The sequence below is a fragment of the Saccoglossus kowalevskii genome, chromosome 3 (genome assembly GCF_978046115.1).
Source record: "Saccoglossus kowalevskii chromosome 3, keSacKowa6.1, whole genome shotgun sequence".
Taxonomy (NCBI): Eukaryota; Metazoa; Hemichordata; class Enteropneusta; family Harrimaniidae; genus Saccoglossus; species Saccoglossus kowalevskii.
The window spans coordinates 15,277,171-15,299,294 of NC_140643.1; the positions used below are offsets into that span (position 1 = coordinate 15,277,171).

Sequence of the window (22,124 nt, forward strand, 5' to 3'; positions counted from 1 at the left end):
TTTTGATAGTCTGGACATGGTACATCTCTGACAAGATCTCAATGTTGAACTATTTTGATAGTCTGGACATGGTACATCTCTGACAGGATATCAATGTTGAAACATTTTGATAGTCTGGACATGGTACATCTCTTACAGGATCTCAATGTTGAACCACTTTGATAGTCTGGACATGGTACATCTCTGACAGGATCTCAATGTTAAACCACTTTGATAGTCTGGACATGGTACATCTCTGACAGGATCTCAATATTAAACCACTTTGATAGTCTGAACATGGTACATCTCTGACAGGATCTCAACGTTAAACCATTTTGATAGTCTGAACATGGTACATCTCTTACAGAATATCAATGTTGAACTTTTTTGATAGTCTGGACATGGTACATCTCTGACAGAATATCAATGTTGAATTTGTTGATAGTCTGGACATGGTACATCTCTTACAGAATCTCAATGTTGAACCATTTTGATAGTTTGGACATGGTACATCTCTTACAGAATCTCAATGTTGAACCATTTTGATAGTCAGGACATGGTACATCTCAGACAGGATCTCAATGTTGAAACATTTTGATAGTCTGGACATGGTATATCTCTGACAGGATATCAATGTTGAAACATTTTGATAGTCTGGACATGGTACATCTCTGACAGGATCTCAATGTTGAACTATTTTGATAGTCTGGACATGGTACATCTCTTACAGAATCTCAATGTTGAAACATTTTGATAGTCTGGACATGGTACATCTCTGACAGAATCTCAATGTTGAACTTTTTTGATAGTCTGGACATGGTACATCTCTGACAGAATATCAATGTTGAATTTTTTTGATAGTCTGGACATGGTACATCTCTTACAGAATCTCAATGTTGAACCATTTTGATAGTTTGGACATGGTACATCTCTTACAGAATCTCAATGTTGAACCATTTTGATAGTTTGGACATGGTACATCTCTGACAGGATCTCAATGTTGAACCATTTTGATAGTCTGGACATGGTACATCTCTTACAGAATCTCAATGTTGAACCATTTTGATAGTCTGGACATGGTACATCTCTGACAGGATCTCAATGTTGAACTATTTTGATAGTCTGGACATGGTACATCTCTTACAGAATATCAATGTTGAACTATTTTGATAGTCTGGACATGGTACATCTCTGACAAGATCTCAATGTTGAACTATTTTGATAGTGTGGACATGGTACATCTCTGACAGGATCTCAATGTTGAACTATTTTGATAGTCTGGACATGGTACATCTCTGACAGGATATCAATGTTGAACTTTTTTGATAGTCTGGACATGGTACATCTCTGACAGGATCTCAATGTTGAACTATTTTGATAGTCTGGACATGGTATATCTCAGACAGGATCTCAATGTTGAACTATTTTGATAGTCTGGACATGGTACATCTCAGACAGGATATCAATGTTGAAACATTTTGATAGTCTGGACATGGTACATCTCTGACAAGATCTCAATGTTGAACTATTTTGATAGTCTGGACATGGTACATCTCTGACAGGATATCAATGTTGAACTTTTTTGATAGTCTGGACATGGTACATCTCTGACAGGATCTCAATGTTGAACTATTTTGATAGTCTGGACATGGTATATCTCTGACAGGATCTCAATGTTTAACTATTTTGATAGTCTGGACATGGTACATCTCTTACAGAATCTCAATGTTGAACTATTTTGATAGTCTGGACATGGTACATCTCTTACAGAATCTCAATGTTGAACTATTTTGATAGTCTGGACATGGTATATCTCTGACAGGATCTCAATGTTGAACTATTTTGATAGTCTGGACATGGTACATCTCTGACAGGATCTCAATGTTGAACTATTTTGATAGTCTGGACATGGTATATCTCTGACAGGATATCAATGTTGAAACATTTTGATAGTCTGGACATGGTACATCTCTGACAGAATATCAATGTTGAAACATTTTGATAGTCTGGACATGGTACATCTCAGACAGGATCTCAATGTTGAAACATTTTGATAGTCTGGACATGATACATCTCTGACAGGATATCAATGTTGAAACATTTTGATAGTCTGGACATGGTACATCTCTGACAGGATCTCAATGTTGAACCATTTTGATAGTCTGGACATGGTACATCTCTGACAGGATCTCAATGTTGAACCATTTTGATAGTCTGGACATGGTACATCTCTGACAGGATCTCAATGTTGAACCATTTTGATAGTCTGGACATGGTACATCTCTGACAGGATCTCAATGTTGAAACATTTTGATAGTCTGGACATGGTACATCTCTGACAGGATCTCAATGTTGAACCATTTTGATAGTCTGGACATGGTACATCTCTGACAGGATCTCAATGTTGAACCATTTTGATAGTCTGGACATGGTACATCTCTGACAGGATATCAATGTTGAAACATTTTGATAGTCTGGACATGGTACATCTCTGACAAGATCTCAATGTTGAACTATTTTGATAGTCTGGACATGGTACATCTCTGACAGGATATCAATGTTGAAACATTTTGATAGTCTGGACATGGTACATCTCTGACAAGATCTCAATGTTGAACTATTTTGATAGTCTGGACATGGTACATCTCTGACAGGATATCAATGTTGAAACATTTTGATAGTCTGGACATGGTACATCTCTGACAGGATCTCAATGTTGAACTATTTTGATAGTCTGGACATGGTACATCTCTGACAGGATATCAATGTTGAAACATTTTGATAGTCTGGACATGGTACATCTCTGACAGGATATCAATGTTGAAACATTTTGATAGTCTGGACATGGTACATCTCTGACAGGATCTCAATGTTGAAACATTTTGATAGTCTGGACATGGTACATCTCTGACAGGATCTCAATGTTGAACCATTTTGATAGTCTGGACATGGTACATCTCTGACAGGATCTCAATGTTGAACCATTTTGATAGTCTGGACATGGTACATCTCTGACAGGATATCAATGTTGAAACATTTTGATAGTCTGGACATGGTACATCTCTGACAAGATCTCAATGTTGAACTATTTTGATAGTCTGGACATGGTACATCTCTGACAGGATATCAATGTTGAAACATTTTGATAGTCTGGACATGGTACATCTCTGACAAGATCTCAATGTTGAACTATTTTGATAGTCTGGACATGGTACATCTCTGACAGGATATCAATGTTGAAACATTTTGATAGTCTGGACATGGTACATCTCTGACAGGATCTCAATGTTGAACTATTTTGATAGTCTGGACATGGTACATCTCTGACAGGATATCAATGTTGAAACATTTTGATAGTCTGGACATGGTACATCTCAGACAGGATCTCAATGTTGAACTATTTTGATAGTCTGGACATGGTACATCTCTGACAGGATCTCAATGTTGAAACATTTTGATAGTCTGGACATGGTACATCTCTGACAGGATCTCAATGTTGAACTATTTTGATAGTCTGGACATGGTACATCTCTGACAGGATCTCAATGTTGAACTATTTTGATAGTCTGGACATGGTACATCTCTGACAGGATCTCAATGTTGAAACATTTTGATAGTCTGGACATGGTACATCTCTGACAGGATCTCAATGTTGAAACATTTTGATAGTCTGGACATGGTACATCTCAGACAGGATCTCAATGTTGAACTATTTTGATAGTCTGGACATGGTACATCTCTGACAGGATCTCAATGTTGAAACATTTTGATAGTCTGGACATGGTACATCTCTGACAGGATCTCAATGTTGAAACATTTTGATAGTCTGGACATGGTACATCTCAGACAGGATCTCAATGTTGAACTATTTTGATAGTCTGGACATGGTATATCTCTGACAGGATCTCAATGTTGAACCATTTTGATAGTCTGGACATGGTACATCTCAGACAGGATATCAATGTTGAACTATTTTGATAGTCTGGACATGGTATATCTCTGACAGGATCTCAATGTTGAACCATTTTGATAGTCTGGACATGGTACATCTCTGACATCTCAGCGGGGCGACACATTGTCTTGTCAGTCGGCATCCATCTTTAAATTGAAAAGTTGCACTTTCACAATAAAGATGGTAAGCACCACAACAAAATAAATTGCTAGAAACATTCCAATGTGTTTTTCATGCACAGAAAAAATTTATGTTCAATGCATGAAACAGGCAGTGAAGGTCAAAGTTTGCATGTTATCCTAGTGTGAGACAGGTGTGAAAAACATGGAAAGGTGACTTGAAGATAGAACAAAACTCACTCATGGGAAATAAGAAATTATGTCTAGGCATCAAAGTACTCTACATAGAAGTGCAAAGACGTCCCCAAGAAACATTATGTAAAATCTCAAGGGAAAAATCTAGATAAGCGTAATTGAAGATGTATATCGCTTATCAATCAAATGCAATATAGTTGACATGTATTCAGGCTGAAGAAATTAACTTCAATCTAGACATATAAATGTTAGACACATGACAAAATAGCATTTGTCTGAAATGGCGTCACTGTGCATTACATCATATGATTAATTACTAATGAAGACGTTTGATTTAGAAAACAACCGAATAGACAAAAACTGTTCATGGTTATGAAATAATCTCTCAAATGTTTTATTCAGGAAATTAACTTCTTACCCATATGATTTTCTTTTGCTAGATTCTAGTAAAAATCTGCCAATTTTCTGATCATGAGAAATACTAATCAGAATATGAGAAAGTTTTATATTTTTTTGCTAATTTTTTGCGAGATTCTTACTGACAGTATTACACAACGAAATTCTTGCAGAAAATTACGCACTGAAAAATGTCTGATTAGAATCTGTGCATTTCTTAGTAGATTCCTACTGACAATATTACAAAATAATTTCTCATCACCATCTCACTAAACACAACATATGTCCCTGAATCTCAAGTTATGAAACCCAGTACAAAATGGTGGGTGAGGTTGTGGGCCTTTGACTTTGCTACACAAACAATTGTTAATTCCAGTCTCTAATCTTATGAATTATTCAAAAAAAGGTGATGAAATAGCAATTAAAGTACTCAAGAACAGTATGTGACAAGACTTAGGTGAACTAGAAAATGTTTGTTGCATGAAAATGATCATACTTTTTGGATTACAGATGTTTCTCTGAAACAGAATCCTTCCTCTACAGTATATTTACAGTATCGCTAAACACTTTCAACAGTTTTTATCATTTGAACTTTCTGCATAGCCTTCATAATTCATTAACAATTTGTTTACCTTCTAATTTTTGAAATGTCTTTTGTCAGTCTGATTCATTGTCTGTATTTTTGATCGACAAATTGAAGGTTACAACCACAACTTTTACAAGTTAGAGCAATATTCAAGAGACATATGCATAAAAATTGTCAACTAAATTTCAGTGGGAATATTTGCAACGGGTGTTAATTTCAGCAAGAGCCTTAGTGAGATTTTGATCAGATATTTGTACACTAATTAGAAAGAAATCTCACTGAGATCTGACCAGACTTTTACTGTTTTCTCTTTAATTTGCATACAAATAACTGATCAGAATCTCTTAGATTCTAGCAAGAGTCATGGTCAGATTCTTGATGGAATTGAACCAGGTTCTAGTGAGAGATTTTCATAAGGATTGAGATTCACAACAAATCACCAAAAATTACAGCAAAGTAATGCAGTTGGGGTTTAAAATGTCTTTATCGTCTGCACACATTCTTCCATTTAATTTCTTTCACATTCTATTACATCACTTCTATTTTTAGTAAGACCTCATAAACATGACAAATGCTGCACTGAGTTGATATTACATAAATATCGATTTAATGTATATCTAGATAAAATTTGCTTTGCTTACAAATGGAAGCAGCTGACAAGTAACAAATTTAAAGACACTACAATAAATTTGTGACGTTTCGCTAAGTACTGTAAAATACTTTATTTTTGCTTGAAACTAATTTTCGCTATTTTCACTGAAGGAATGATTCAGTGAAAATAAAATCCAGCAAATATACCTTTTTTCCTATATTTTACATTAAACTCGTCAAAAATTAGTGAAAATAAATTCCATACAAAACACGCAAAAAGTCTTTTCAGCGAAAATAAAGTATTTCACAGTAATAAATGAAACGAGCAAACAAAACCTGAACTTGTTTCTATGAAAACAATGACTAAAATGGCTAATTTTAAACAGTCAATTACAATTAAAGAACAATAAGACAAAGTTTCAGTAAATTCCAGTTCCAAAATTGTGTTAGATGTGACCATTCTTAAAAGATATGATGGAATTGTCAGAGTGTGCTATCAGATGCATGAAAATCAAATCAACAAGTTCTGTTACTTTCGCTCAGCAAAAAAGATCTGTAGAATTGAAACGTTTATCAAAACTTCATGATCAGATTTAGCAATATATACCTGTACCCTTATGAAAATGAGCTGCACTTGAAGAATGTTTAAAGTATACATACAACCCAAAGAATAAGTATGATTTGTGTATACTCACTATGAAAAAAATATAAAGTACATTGCATTTGGAACACAAAAGTATACTTAAAGGGTGGTAGTCTTCGCACCACGCATGCGCAAGATATATGGGTCTCATATAAAACAAAGATGGCATTACCAAGATTTAACTGAGTATTTTTTAGGTGATTGGAAAGTATCAAAGGTGTTACTGGTGGTAATTAGTGCAAGTCGTGCCCAGCTCAAACCTCATACTTCCATTAGAAGAGCGCATTGGATTGTGGGAAAATTAATGTTTATCAACACAAATGTCACAAATGCGCAGTGCAGCGATCATTGGCCTTTAAGTACATTGCATTTGGAACACAAAAGTATACTTAAAGTCTGCTGATAACAAATAAAATAAGTATCATTATGTAGAATTCACACGTTTATCAACAAAATTTCATGACCAAATCTCGCAATGTTAACTTGCAAGTCAAAACAATTTAGGGAACATCGGGATAATCTCAGTTAAAGCAAGGTAATTTATTTTGAAAAACTTAATGTTTCACATAATGAATGAGAAACAGGATGGTATGCAGGGATTTTTTTAAACAAGGGAACAGGGGCGCAGCGCCCACTTAGTGGCACCTCTGAATTGCAGTGCTCCCCCTTGCAGTTTTGTTCTAGAAAAACCCCTGGATATGTTTTAACCTTATTTGGAGAAATGTATAATACATCAGAGATTTCACTTTTAATCATGCAATCACTGTTGATGCAACAACCTGGGCCTCTAACTGACAGATCAGGTACAGAGTGTTATAGTATAAACGTCTTGCTAGCAAATAACAGGAAAATGGGATTGAAATACTATTTTTGGTCATTACAATAATACTAGTAATTCCTTACACCTGTACAAAGTGATTCTGTGACACAAGAAGACTTAGAACCAAGCGACTGTGTGGTGTAAAGTGACCACTTCGTACGAAATGACCTCGAGGTACAAGGTGATTTGGGAGGATATAGTTTCTATATTAGGAGACTGTAATTCACTATTATAATAATGATATATCTGCATTAAATGAGGTTATTACGAGGGTAGCTCAAAGTATGCACAAAGTACAGCAGAAGTATCAACTGCAGCGGATGTCGATGAGATGACATATGGTCTGAGTGTACATTTTGTATATTTTGAGGTATTCTAGTAATAACTTTATTTTTATACATCTTTTCCTTCCAAGGATACATCTTGGGAATGCCAAAATTCAAAAAGTTCAGTTTTTGTGTGGAGTTCGGTCAAACCCTAGTGGCAGCCATGCCGCAAAATTACGGCACACTGTAACTTATGGCATTACGCTGACAGATGTATAATAATATATATTAATACAATATGTATGAATAAGATTTACAGTTACAATACATTCGCATAGATCCATGCTAGTTACTGTATATCTGTAATCGAACTATGCTTACAATAAATCTACATTAGGTCTATGGTCACAGTAGCTCCGTATAAAATCCATGCAGCATATCTGCTTTAGATCTACGGTTACAGTTGATCTGCGCTATACGGTTACAGTAGATCTGCATTAGACCTACGGTTACAGTAAATCTCCATATTTGATCTATAGATCAACAGTTACAGTATTCTCTCCAGTTGTACATGTACATCATGTAAATTAAGCAATATACAAATTACACGCACAGCATTGGTAATTCAAAGAATCTCATATCAAAAACACCGGATGGATTAAGCTGCCAAAAGGGCATGTATGCTACCAATATGCACACCATCCATGTATGGCAGACATGATGTAATATCTTGCATCTCAATTGAAACAACCAACCAGGACAATCAGACAGACATAGTGTATGATCTCTTATGGGAGTTGCACTCACCCAATCAATTACTAGTAAATACAAGGTTGACATTTTCAAAGGTTTCAGGAGGTCGAAAATATTCCTTCTGCAACCCGAGCTTACATATACGTAAAACACCATGCCGTAAATTTAGTTGTTATCAAGCATGTGTTCTAGCTGGAATTATACAACTCCTGTGTGTTAGAGATCACTAACAAATAGCACACCTGACACCTGAATCAATGGCTTTAATGTCTATATGAGTGACCTCTATGTAATTCCAATTGCATGAAATTGCTAGTCTATTAGTGTGCCAGACTAACAGTACAATGTATTTCATACATGCCATTCCACTAGTAAAATGATTTTACCTCAAGGTAAACCATTGCAGACACTCCAGGATTAATACATCATTATACAATTATACTGTATTTACTCTATTAGTGGCATATGCACTCACAAAAGTATTAGGTAAACAACAGATTAAGTCTATGACAAAAATCCATCATATTTGATTGACTGATAAAATAATTGAAATTTCTTTTGGTTTATGTTTGCTTGCATTGAAAATGAGAAAATGAGATGCTAATAGAGCAAATACAAATATTTCCACACACAAAAAAAAAAAAAAAAAAAAAATCAAGCAACTAGGTTATTCCTGTTTAATACTGCAATTAACATACCTGATGCTCATCGTCTACCACCTCATTGGTTACTGGTACTTTTATCAATCCTAGAAGAGAAACCAGAAAAAAAACAAAATTATAATTACTATATTATTACCAGACTGAAATTGACTTTTATAAGTCTAGCACAGAAATCTGTCATTCAATGACATGAAAGAAAGCAGATTTTAATATAAACATTATTATTACACAAAAATCAAAATCATTATGGTAATTAGCTAATTAATATTCAGATCTGAATCAAATTGTGAGTCAAGTACCATTTTATTTAAATATTCTAAAAACAAATGATAAATAAGCAATCTAGCAAAATGCAAACAGTAAAGCACAGTATAGCATCCTGTAATTCCATGAATATGTGGACAGTTTATTATGCAAGTTTAATTTTATCACCACGAGGTGTTAAAAATATTTATTTTTATAGGATTTGTTTATATACACACACTGTAACAAGATGGTTCCTGTCTTGAAACATATAACCTACATGTACATCGAGAAGACATTCACATGATGTTATATATTCAGCACTGGTCTTAATATACTGGCTGAATGTTCGATCTGATTATAGTCTCAAATGCAGGCATGCCATTCCATGCCCGAAGTTGTTTTTAAATTAAAGATTACATTCATGACCTCATGGCTTTATTAACAATTCAAATATTTGGTGTGAAACCTTAAGGCCAATTTAGGCATCAGTCGATCAGTAAAGTTCTAGAAAAGAAGCCAAGCAGAATGAGGGCAGTAGACAAAGTCTTTTAAAATAAAGTATTGAATGAATTATGCAAAGTGACTGGCACTGTAGTATGCATGAACAAGATAAACAGGAGATTGCTGATATCAGATAAAGTCGAAAGCTTAGACAAGTATTCATGCTTGAATGATTTAAGAAGACAGATATTGTACAATATACAAATCTATTTCTTGAATATTTCATCATTTATCAACCCAACATTCATTATGATACCACTGTGTACTGACTAGTAAAAAAGATTTTTAAATTAAAAAAAGATATATAAAGACTATATATATACATGTACCCTGAAGGCATGCCAAAAGTGACAGTTTTTTTTTTTTGTATTTTTACCAAATAGATTTGTGTTTCAGCCTTTTACACATGGTGCATGTTTCAAGACAGTTTGTTATGGTATGGATATTCAGACTTGATAACAATTATAGAACACATGAATGCAAGGTAGTAAACCGAGGCATAACACTGCAGGTGGTAAAATACGTGTATATTAATAAAATAATTTCCGCAGTATGTAGTAGCACAAATGTTCAAATAGAATGTGGGAAAGCCTTGGAATACTACTAATAATAATAACTAATAAATCATAGAATTTAACAAATCCATATATTTATTGCTACATATATATGTAATATAAAGACAATCTGGATACTCATAATTAAAATATTTGACATTACGCATATTGAATCATGTACCAATTTCTCAATCTTTTAAATTTTTAAATACAAGCTCTATTGCTCACATACATGTATGCCTGATATTATATAACACAAATACATATATAAAATCAGCAATCAGTGTTTTTGAGTCATCACATATGTTGCAAATTACCATATAAATAGTTCATATATCTTAGACATATTATATCATTCACATGTTGTGTGTCTCAAATCATCACTCACATCTCAAGTCATTCATTCCGGTGCGTCTCAAATCATCACTAACATCGCAAATCATTCATTCCGGTGTGTCTCAAATCATCACTCACACCTCAAATCATTCATTCCAGTGTGTCTCAAAACATCACTCACATCTCAAATCATTCATTCCAGTGTGTCTCAAATCATCACTCACATCTCAAATCATTCATTCCGGTGTGTCTCAAATCACCACTCACATCTCAAATCATTCATTCTGGTGTGTCTCAAATCATCACTCACATCTCAAATCATTCATTCCAGTGTGTCTCAAATCATCACTCACATCTCAAATCATTCATTCCGGTGCGTCTCAAATCATCACTCACATCTCAAGTCATTCATTCCGGTGTGTCTCAAATCATCACTCACATCTAAAGTCATTCATTCCGGTGTGTCTCAAATCATCACTCACATCTCAAATCATTCATTCCGGTGTGTCTCAAATCATCACTCACATCTCAAGTCATTCATTCCGGTGTGTCTCAAATCATCACTCACATCTCAAGTCATTCATTCCGGTGTGTCTCAAATCATCACTCACATCTCAAGTCATTCATTCCGGTGTGTCTCAAATCATCACTTTAATACATGTCTTAAATCATATCACTTGACACACAACTCAAATCATCACTCACAATTAAAATCTTCACTCACATGTCCCAAATCACCACTCACAGATATCAAATCATCATATGTGTCTCAAATTGTCTCTCTCATGTAGCAAATCATCACATATGCCTTGAGTAATGACTCACGTACATGTCACACTTCATCTATCATATCTCAAACCTTCACTCACATGTCTCAAAACACGACTAACATGAATCAAATCATCACACACACGTATCAAATGCCAAAGATACAAGATTTAACTCACCACTGAGCGGAGATGGTACACCAACTGTTACTGCCCTAAACATAATACAAAATAGAGCAGAAGGTAATGGTAAAGGTAATGAAAACTGACAGACAGATGACCCATGAAACTTTGGTAGATAATTCAAGCAGCAGCCTGTCGGCTGATATAGCTCCGTTGTTTTTGATGCATGCTCTGAACGCAATGACTAAAGAGCAATTTAAACTTAATGCTAGCTGCTTTAATATCGCAAGACACCAACTTTTTTTATTTTGTTGCAGAGAGAATTGTAGAGAATTGAAGATATCTTTACGAAATGGACAAATCTAATAGAGGTTTACCCAAGCTGCATGTGTACAAGTATCAAAGAATTTGGACTACTGGTTTTGAAAGACAAGTCCAAAATATGTTTTTTGATAAAAAATGACAAAAATATTTGCTAAAAATAGAGAATTGAAGATGTTGACAGGAAGTGAACAAATCTGACAGATCCAAGGCACCTACAAATAAAGTTATAAAGCAATCAGAGAGGTTTTCAAGAACAAGTTGAAAATAACATTTTTTACCAAAAATATTCACTGAAATTAGAGAATTGAAGATATCGTCATGAAATTACCAAATCTGACAAAGATTCACCCAAGGTCCCTACAAATAAAGTTACAAGGCAATCGGATTAGCAGTTTTCAAGAAGAAGTTGAAAATAATGTTTTTGACCAAAAATTACAAAAATATTCATCAAAATTAAAGAATTAAAGATATTGTCACAAAATCAACAAATCTGACAGAGGTCCACCTGATATACCTACATATACAATATCAAAGAAATTGGACAAGCAGTTTTCAAGGAGAAGTCGAAAATATAATTTTTTACCAAAAATGACAAAAATATTCATCAAAATTAGAGAATTGAAGATGTAGTCACAAAATCAACAAATCTGACAGTGGTCCATCTGATGTACCTACATATACAATATCCAAGCAATCAGACGAACAGTTTTTAAGAAGAAGTCGAAACATAATTTTTTACCAAAAATGACAAAAATATTCATCAAAATTAAAGAAATGAAGATATCATCAAGAAATGAACAAATCTGAGAGAGGTCCACCAAAGGTACCTACATACCAAGTATCAAAGCATTTGGGCTAGCGGTTTTCAAGAAGAAGTCGAAAATAGCATTTTTAACCAAAAATGACAAAAATATTCGCTATAAATAAGACAATTGAACATATCCACACTAAATGAACAAATCTGAGAGAGAACCACCCAAGGTACATTCCTAGAAAGTTTCACAGCTATACAGTTTGTGGTTTTAAGAAGAAGTCGAAAATGTCAAGTTGACAACGGACAATCAGTAATACATGTACAATAAGCTCCGCTCGACTTGGTCAATAGCGGAGCGGAAAAGGCTGCGCAGAGGATCACCCTACAAGAATACTGTCCTAGGTAGCAGTATAGAGAAGCTGGGGTATCATTTCCCACAGTAATGCAGGGCAAATCTCTGTACATTTTAATTTTCTTTTCCCAACATGTCAAATTTGTTCAGGGAGAATACTGGTGCTAGGATTGTCATCTCAAGAGCAACATTATCACTCACAAGGACAGACACTGCCTCATCCCATGTGAGATATTAATCAATTAAAGAATGACACTCTAGATGCTCAGTGAAACATAGCTTCAAAAACAGAATGTCATTTTTAGGGACTCTTATTTACATTAGAGTTGTAGGTTCAAGGGTTTCTATAGAGATGACAAAGGAAATGTTGATTTCTGTAATATCATATCAAATCGATCGTAATACACATGACTGTGTTAACCAATGGGCCATTCCAGTTTATATCTGCACCCCCCTGTTGATGAGGTCTGATTTCCAGCACTGTATGATGGTGAAAATACCCCGGAATTCCAACTGTATATGGAGAAACAGAATCTGGAAATCCAGACAAGTATGGAAAAACAAAATCCTGGAAATCCAGGCAGTTATGGCTACTAAATAAAATATGGCCTAGTTTATCTCGCCACATACCGGTTGATGAGGTTGGATTTCCAAGACTGTATGACTAAAAAAACTAAAAAAAAATTGGAATTCTGACTGTATATGGTAAAAAAATTGGGCCAGTATGAAATAGTTATTACTGAAATTAAATAAGGATGTGGCACGAATGAGCTCATCAATACTGTGAATCAGGACTAGTTTGGATTTCCATTATAAAATATAAAATTTTGAACTTTAAAAAATAGTAAATTAGCATATGACAGTTATATTTGGAAATCCTACTCTGTATGGTGGCACAAAGGAACTCAAGAACACCATAAGTAGGGACTATAGTTTTGGATTTCCATCACTGTATGGTGAATGGTGATTTGGAAATAAAACTTTGTATGACTTAAACACCCTTGGAAATGTTACCCTGTATGAAGTAAACACACAAGCTCATCAACAGGGGGGAGGTGGGGGTGCGGATATAAACTGGAATGGCCCAATGTCAGATTTCATTGTTTGTTCCACTTGATTAGATCGAGCCACAGAATTATATTTACATAAACAAGACAAAATCTTGAATTATAACATAATTATTAATTTTAGTATTGCTCAATCTAGTCCTTATTTTCCCAAGGTGATTGATCACTTCACTCGCACAACCAAGAAGAGCTAATTAACACACTCCAAATCCAATCTATTTGGAAGAGATAGCAATATTATACCGATAGCTCCTCTAATCATTTGTCTTACTCTGCTCAGGAGAGCCATTATTTATTATTTTCAAGCAGCAAGGCCTACTTAAATTTAGCCAGCACGTTTTATGTTATTTGATACTTCCCTTGCCTGTAGTAAACAAAGAGAACTGAGAAATTGAGCCCAGGTGTAGAACTCTACAATGAATATTGCAGAGTGGATGTTGACTGACATTCAACATTTGAATATTTGATAGAAATGTATGATTCATACTCTGATTCAAAATCGTTGTCAATGGTAAACGAGACCAGATTTTTTCGTAGAGGCAGTATTACTTTTGTAATTCCATCTTTAACACTGCATCACTGAATACGATGTACATGTATGTATATTACTATGAAAACGGTCTTTTAATTTGAGCAACCCCCAAAAAAATGCAAGTACATGTAATATGTATTTTGAAGAAACCAATTAAATTTTAAGTCAGCTAGATTCTTAGGATATTTAGGTGATAAAATATTTTTGAACAAATTACAAAAAAACTTTCAAAAATATTAGGATCAAGCATATACTGAAAAGTGATTTATGAAGAAAAATCACTTGGAATAGTGACCAATATGCAAAATGTACTCAGTGCATGTTTCAACATTTATTTTATTATTTTTTTTCATTTCAGATCAATTCTGCCAGCACATAATTTCAAAATGCCTACAGGATTTGTTCACAAACAAATGATGCAAACAGTATAACAAAAATAAATATAACTTCATCATAATTGCTAATTGTCCAAATTACTGTAAAATGACTAATTTTCACTGGGTTTAAATTTCGCTGAATAACCATTTCAGGCATATTCAGTGGGTTTTAAATTCACAGTTTTATCATTTAGATAATGTGTTCTATGCTAAATTTTACATATTCACTGGGTTTTAATTTAGTGCATTTTCCAGTCAGCGAAATAAGCGAAATTAAAACTCAGTGAATAATTAACCCTTTTACAGTACATATCATACGAATATATAAGTATTGGTTTTCAATTTTAAGACCAAATCCTAACCATACATCTATATGTTTTGGAAAATTTAAGGCAGAACACATAAACTAGCTTTTTGTAAGTAAATGTCAGAGTGGAATGATAAAGTCGGCCAAGATTAATTCAGACATAATGAACATGCTCTGTTAAGGGAAATTAATTTCTTTTTTAGAAAACGTTATTAACTTTTTTTTAATTAAATTATCTGCAAGCTGATCACTCATGTATTCCGGCAATATATGTCAGTGTTTAGTCATCAGTGACAAATAAATTTCTGCAAAAAAGCTGTTATCAATTATCCCATTATTGGGTGTTAATTACACCTTAAATATGAATTACCATATTTATTCTATTAGAGAACCCTGATAACTTGTTGTAGTGGATGTACGATGCAGAGAACTGATAGATACATGTACTTGACAAAATAATTTCTTGAAAATTGGCGTATTCAGAAATTCTGTCATTGTTTTGATCAAAACAAGTTTTGATACCTTATTTGCTCTAGTAGTAACGTGTTGGTTTACAAAAAAGATATAGGTGTGTATATTGATGAATGGGCGGTGGTCGTCGCGCCACGTCATGTTCCATATGGGACTCTTGGCGACTAATACAACGCATGTAAAATACTTTATTTGTTTACATAAAATTTGGGATGGACACGGAGCTTTAAAATAAGTTATGTTTTAAATGATTCAAGTACATGTATATAATACATACAACAGTCGTTTCACATTTGCTTCTATTGGAGACACGATTCAAATGAAGCAAATACAATTATAGTTAGTTTCTGTTTCTTTAGACCTCGCAAGCATACCCCTATGCTTAAGTACGTCATAACATTTTAGATCACCTGTCAAATTATTCTTCCCATTCTTGCATCGTATCATGAAAACCCAGATAAAATTTTGAAATCGTAAAATGTAGGAAACTTGAGAACACTGCATTCAATTTGTGTACATGTAACCTGATAGTTATTGTCGTAGGGGAGTAACTTGTGTGTGGGTGTAACTCACATATAAATTATTATAATAATAATTCTTGTTTAAAAATGCCAGATTTTTTCAATTATGATATTTGCAATTATATAATAAATTTTCGGAATATAATATTATAAATTCAATAGGATTTTTAGAAAATATAATTTTAGATTATTACATTTTTCAAAGTAAAACAGGCAGATTGTAAACAGTACTATATTTTGTGAAAGGATACAACAGTTGAGTACAGTGGTGATAGGGTAGATTTCTAAATACTGAGAGAACTCAATCATATTGCATTTGACCTTGATCCAAACTGATGTAAAATCGAGATGGCCCGCTACTACATGTATTCTTTTATTTCATGGAAATAACAATGTGGCAATGAACAAGTTATTCATTCTAAGCACACATAGAAGAAGGCAAAAAACAATGTCATACCAAAAGACTCTGGTGAACACCTGCCGTAATCTGGCTTCTTTTAATGATCGATCAATATCAGCTGCAATCTCGGGCGTCTTCGCTAACAATGTCACACCAGAACAATCTCTATGGAAGAAAAAAGAAAAAAAAAACGAATGAATTCTTACATTATGTATATTAATGGAATATCACCAACAGTTTTTACCGTAGTTTCATAAAAAAACAAATATCTATAAAAGGAAACAAAAAATTTAATATTTGATTGAAGGTAATATTCAAAGCTGACAGTTCTCAAAATTTATATTAAATTATTTACTTTATTACAGTGTGTATATAATGTATCTGATAACTTCCCAGATCACCTGGGTATAATGTCTTTCATATCACCATGGCAACAGTGTATGAAATTACACGTACGGGTCACAATACAGGAGACACAAAATGAATGCATTTTGGTTACTGTGATTGATCAATTAGCGTCTCGGTGTAATATTAAAGATGCGTCAGATAATATCATATTATATAATTGAGACGCTGACATTAGGAAATTCCGAACTGAGCAGAATAAATTTCTTGACGTGTACTTGAAACCATATTATGAAAAGGTTGTATGGGAACATTAATGATGTGTTTTATAATTAAACTTTGAATTTGGTCACCATATCGATCAATGATTTTGTTTCCTCATCAGTCCAACTGACTTCTCTAACAGCCAATGTTATTGCGATTGTGAAAGGAGTTTTGGATCATGTGACAAAGGTTACAACTAATTTATTATTCAAGGATAGTGGTGATTAATTAATCTGGCACTTATTTGTGCTTTAGTCAGGGCACCCTAAGTTAGGAGTAAAAATTAGGCCAACTTAAATATATTTAGTCAAGTATAAAATTTGGGAAAGCCTCAAGACTGCCTTATTTTCCAATGTGAAACTTCCTAGATTTCCTATTGGTTGAATAGTAAACAGAACTGAAATGAATCAGCCATCACAACCTGCAATAAATGATATGTACAAATGTATAATGTAGTTGTAAAGTTTGATTGCAATCAGTCAATATATGTCAGTAACATGACTCTAGAACAACATTTGCATTATACCAGTATGAATCTGATCTGAAAAAAACATTATGGTCCTGTTATATATATGTTCAATGTATCTACCAAGATGTATAACTGAGACATGGGTTGGAAATGGCGAAAGTGCTGGTATGGTAAAGTATGGTAGCATACATGTACCGGTGCCAAACATGCATATAAAATAGTTGTCATAGCAACAGAACTGAAAATATTCATTTTTGTGTTTGTCTAACAAAAGCTCAAATTTCCTTATATGTTATACAATTTATCGATGTGAGTAGGTTATATAGGTGATATATAACCTGTTGAAAAGGGGACAAAAATGTCATTCTATATTTCACGAGTAAAATTTTTTTTTACTTTTTGGCAATATCCTCACTTTATGTGTATTTGTAACATTCAAATTTCTATTACTATAATTATATACATGAGTAATATGCACAACGAAAATTTCAACTAATTTGCATCAGTAATTCTCATAGATAAAAGCATTTTCTCATTTTTTCATAAAAGTGGATATGATGTCACATTTACCCACAATCCTTTGCTGGAGAATCAAGATGGTGGACTACATACATGTAATATTGATGAAAAGTAGAATATCTAGAGAATGAAAAATGAAATAAAAAAAACTGTAAATTGCATTCTCCTACATTTGTGGAGCTCTTTTATTGGGAAGCATTATGTTGCTTGGCTTGAGTTTTCCTTTAAGAGATATCTAATTTTAAAAAAAAATCTTCAATGCATGCAGGGAAACATCCTAGTAGGATTGTTTCACATAAAATTTTGATTAATAAGAAATGTCAATCATAAATATTTGGTGTGATTCAGTGGACTTAGGTGAGAGGCCTACTCATAAATGCAAATACCCAGAATTTATTCATTTTGCAATAAATTGTACTGCAGGGCACTTAACTTGAATGTTAAATGTTTTTAATATATTATAATTTTTTTTTTTAGCAAAAAACAGTATCATTCAAACACAGTCTATCTTTTTAACTTGTTCTGGGAGTGATGTTTTCTTTATTCGCAAAGTGGCAATGCGACTGTAAAGCACATTCATTACAAAGGTATCGGTAAGATCAATAGAATCACATCATTTTATGACGTTCAATTCAGCAGAGTGAAATTACGGAAACAGATTTTTTATTAGGAATACCCATTTAGGTAATTGCATGAACATGCATATATAGATCACTGACTTGAAGATGAGAAAGTTATAAAATTTGCTTTAATCATACACTGTACAATGAATAATGTAAATGTGACATTTATTTGGTTACACAGGGATCACCAGGTCAAAACGGGTGTATTGCATAATACATTGTGTGGATTGCATCGAGCGTCAGACACGCAGTTGATCTTCAACAAATGTGTTAATTTGGCTTCACCTCTGATTTAATTTTCCAATAAAGACTACGTTCATTTACACTTAAATCTGATACCCTCTACATAGAAAAACAAAGCTCCATTGACGCTGAGATGTCAGGTTACAAATTCAAATTTCAGATGTATGAATCAGAAGATGCTCAGCAGACCTAACCTAGGGAGTCTGAGTGTGCTTGGATGCGATGACAACAAATTTCACATAAATAAGAATATCGGGAAATGACTTCATCACAAACTATCCTCTGAGAATACTTTACATTGCATTTACGTTTATTCAGATGGCCTTAATTGAAACGTCGACTGAAAGTTGGATGTGAAATACGACCTGATGACGCCCTAAGAAGCTGAAAATGCAATAACATACAAAGAAATTCTATGGAAATGTTTGGTAATATTCTGCAAACAATTTCTGATCCAAATATCTTGCGAAAACCATAATTGTTACATTTGGTATCTATGGCATTTACAGTCAAACCTGAAGCTGGTGACCACCTTTATATAAAGACCATCTGCCTATACAGGGCTCACACCACTAATTGAAATTCTATAGACGACAATGTTAACATATGAGGAGATTGCTATATGAAAATAATGCAGAAAGTTGAAAACATGGCTCAAAAATGGGAAATCATATTAAAAAATTTCATTGGTTCTTGCAAGGTGAATTGGTGATTGGTTGATTAGTGGTATGAGACCTATAGTCCCAAGGCATAACGTATGAGCAACTTATGTAAGAAAACCACCTGTCTTATGTAATATTTTGGCAGATTCACCTCTGTTTAGAGACCCAAATTAACATTCTGTTTATAAAATAATTTTCAATTTTCTCAAAACTTATTCAATTTTTAACAACTGAAATAAATACGTTTTTGTTCCAACAGTAGCAACTCTTTTTTTCCAGAACAAATATTACGTTAATTACACGAGTTGGCCATCCATGAAACCCTTGGGTGGTTGATGTATACAGGTCTGTCTGTACTTTACTTAGTTTGATTAATTACAAATTACAATACAATTATAGTGTGGACCTAGAAGTAAAAGTAGTTCATACTAGTTCAGTCATGTTGTCCTATAAACCTATATATGTATACGGGTCGAATGAGGTGATTATTATCATAACACAAAATTTACACATGCAATACATCATCCTTGTACTTTATTTATATTATGTAAGCAAATGTAGACATACGCAGTCAACATGAATTTTAACATGGTCCACATCTATTAACAATTTAAATGCCAATGATATTTTCTGTCAAAATTTGTGTACGGCATTTTGCACACATTTACATATTTTGAATACTTATCTATAATTTTGCTGTTATATGTAATTTGGTCAAAATGAACATAATTTCTCATTCTTGAATTTCGAAGAAAAAACAAACACGTATAAACAAATTTGGCAGTAATTTTTTTTTTGTGTGTGAAAAGTTGACTGTTTGTTGGACGAAAGGGTTGATCTCTACAAACGTACTGGGCATTACAAATTTTGTTTTTGTTTGACAGTGATAGATCTGTGCTTTCTTTGTTGATATATTGATTGATTGTTTGTTTGTTTGTTTGAGAAACACTCATATGTAATTTTTTATCATTTATTAGCTCTAGCTGTCACTTCACTTGTCAAAACATGGCCACAGGATAGTCTAACATATAAAATGTGACAATAATAATCATACTGTACCTTCAAACGCGAAATGCAGATAATTAAAGAATTAAACTTGGACTCTTAACATAAGATTAAAAATTTATTTTAACCATGATTACCTCCATGGTTTAACAAATAAACAAACGATTAAAGAAAAGAACACAGTGGAAATATGAATACATTTTACAGTGCAGAGAACACACATTGCGCCCTCTAGTGGTGAGACCTGTACACAAAAAAAATGTTCTTGATGCATGTACTAGTCTGATTGTTTGAACCAGAGACCGTATTTGAACAAACCTGTCAATCTAACATTTTTTTTTTACTAAATCAAATATGACAGAATGTACTGATCTTCATGTTTTGTTTAATCACCTGACTTGTAAGATGGAAACTCTTGATCTTGTGGGATGATTTTGCTGTAGTTTTGAAAGTACATGTATAATCTGATATACAGTAATTTTGTTTGAGTCTATAGAATGAAGGTATGAAAAGGTATTTAGTGATGTTGTGCTTGTACAAATGTATTACTATGCATTTTCCAAAGAACATGACATGTGTAAATCTATCTCCCTGTAGTGTACTTGTAATGTATCATTAGATGATTATCTTCAATGCATGATTACGCTACCACAACAAATTTATAAGATGAGAGACGCGATATGCAAAGAAGATCTTACACCAGGGATTTTTTTAAACAAGGGAACAGGGGCGCAGCGCCCTCAGGACATGGCCATGCGCCCCCTTACCCTGGGTAGCAGATCCTCTGGCAACCATAAAATTCTGATTGACCAGGAATCACATGTGGCCACAATCTACAACTTTGACCTGCCTGATAGTAATTTTGGCCCCAAGGAAGCCATAGAATGTTTAACTTAGAATTATCAAAAACTCCACACACTGGTATAGGGAGAACCCTATCTCCCCCACTTTGTGGCGCCACTGAATTTCAGTGCTCCCTCTTGCAGTTTTTTTCTAGAAAAACCCTTGTTACACAAATTAAAGAAGTCATGTAAATTGCAAGATGATATATAATCAAACGTACATTTTTATAAATATTGAAAAAATGCAAATGAGACTGAAGAAAATGGTTAATTAATATTCGTCTTTATTTGCTTTTGCAAATGTCCCTTCTTATTTACAAAGCATGTATTACATACATTTTTCACTTGAATACAGTGGTAATCAATCTTGCTTATTTCTGTATTTGCAATTAAATATTTCCAAGTGTCCATTTTTGAAATATGTTTGAATCATGCAACTCACAAGATATGAGATTGTTATCACTTATAACATGATGTATGTTTATCCTTATTTTAAAAATTGTTGCTATCAAGTATCATTCTATATTACAAACACAGGATCTTAGATAATTACTAATT

At 33.6% G+C, this 22,124-nt stretch overlaps 1 protein-coding gene across 3 annotated transcripts in view; it reads right to left on the reverse strand.

The window, feature by feature from the left end:
• LOC100367449 (mitochondrial mRNA pseudouridine synthase RPUSD3-like) overlaps positions 1 to 22,124 on the reverse strand; it is a 66,412-nt gene that overhangs the window by 38,810 nt on the left and 5,478 nt on the right. For all 3 annotated transcript variants that reach the window (XM_002730482.4, XM_085496807.1, XM_085496806.1), the window contains exons 3-5: positions 16,652 to 16,759; positions 11,547 to 11,581; positions 8,999 to 9,048 (exon numbers count right to left, since the gene is read on the reverse strand). In XM_002730482.4, coding sequence (XP_002730528.2) covers positions 8,999 to 9,048; positions 11,547 to 11,581; positions 16,652 to 16,759 — 193 coding nt within the window. The remainder of the gene's footprint in view (positions 1 to 8,998; positions 9,049 to 11,546; positions 11,582 to 16,651; positions 16,760 to 22,124) is intronic.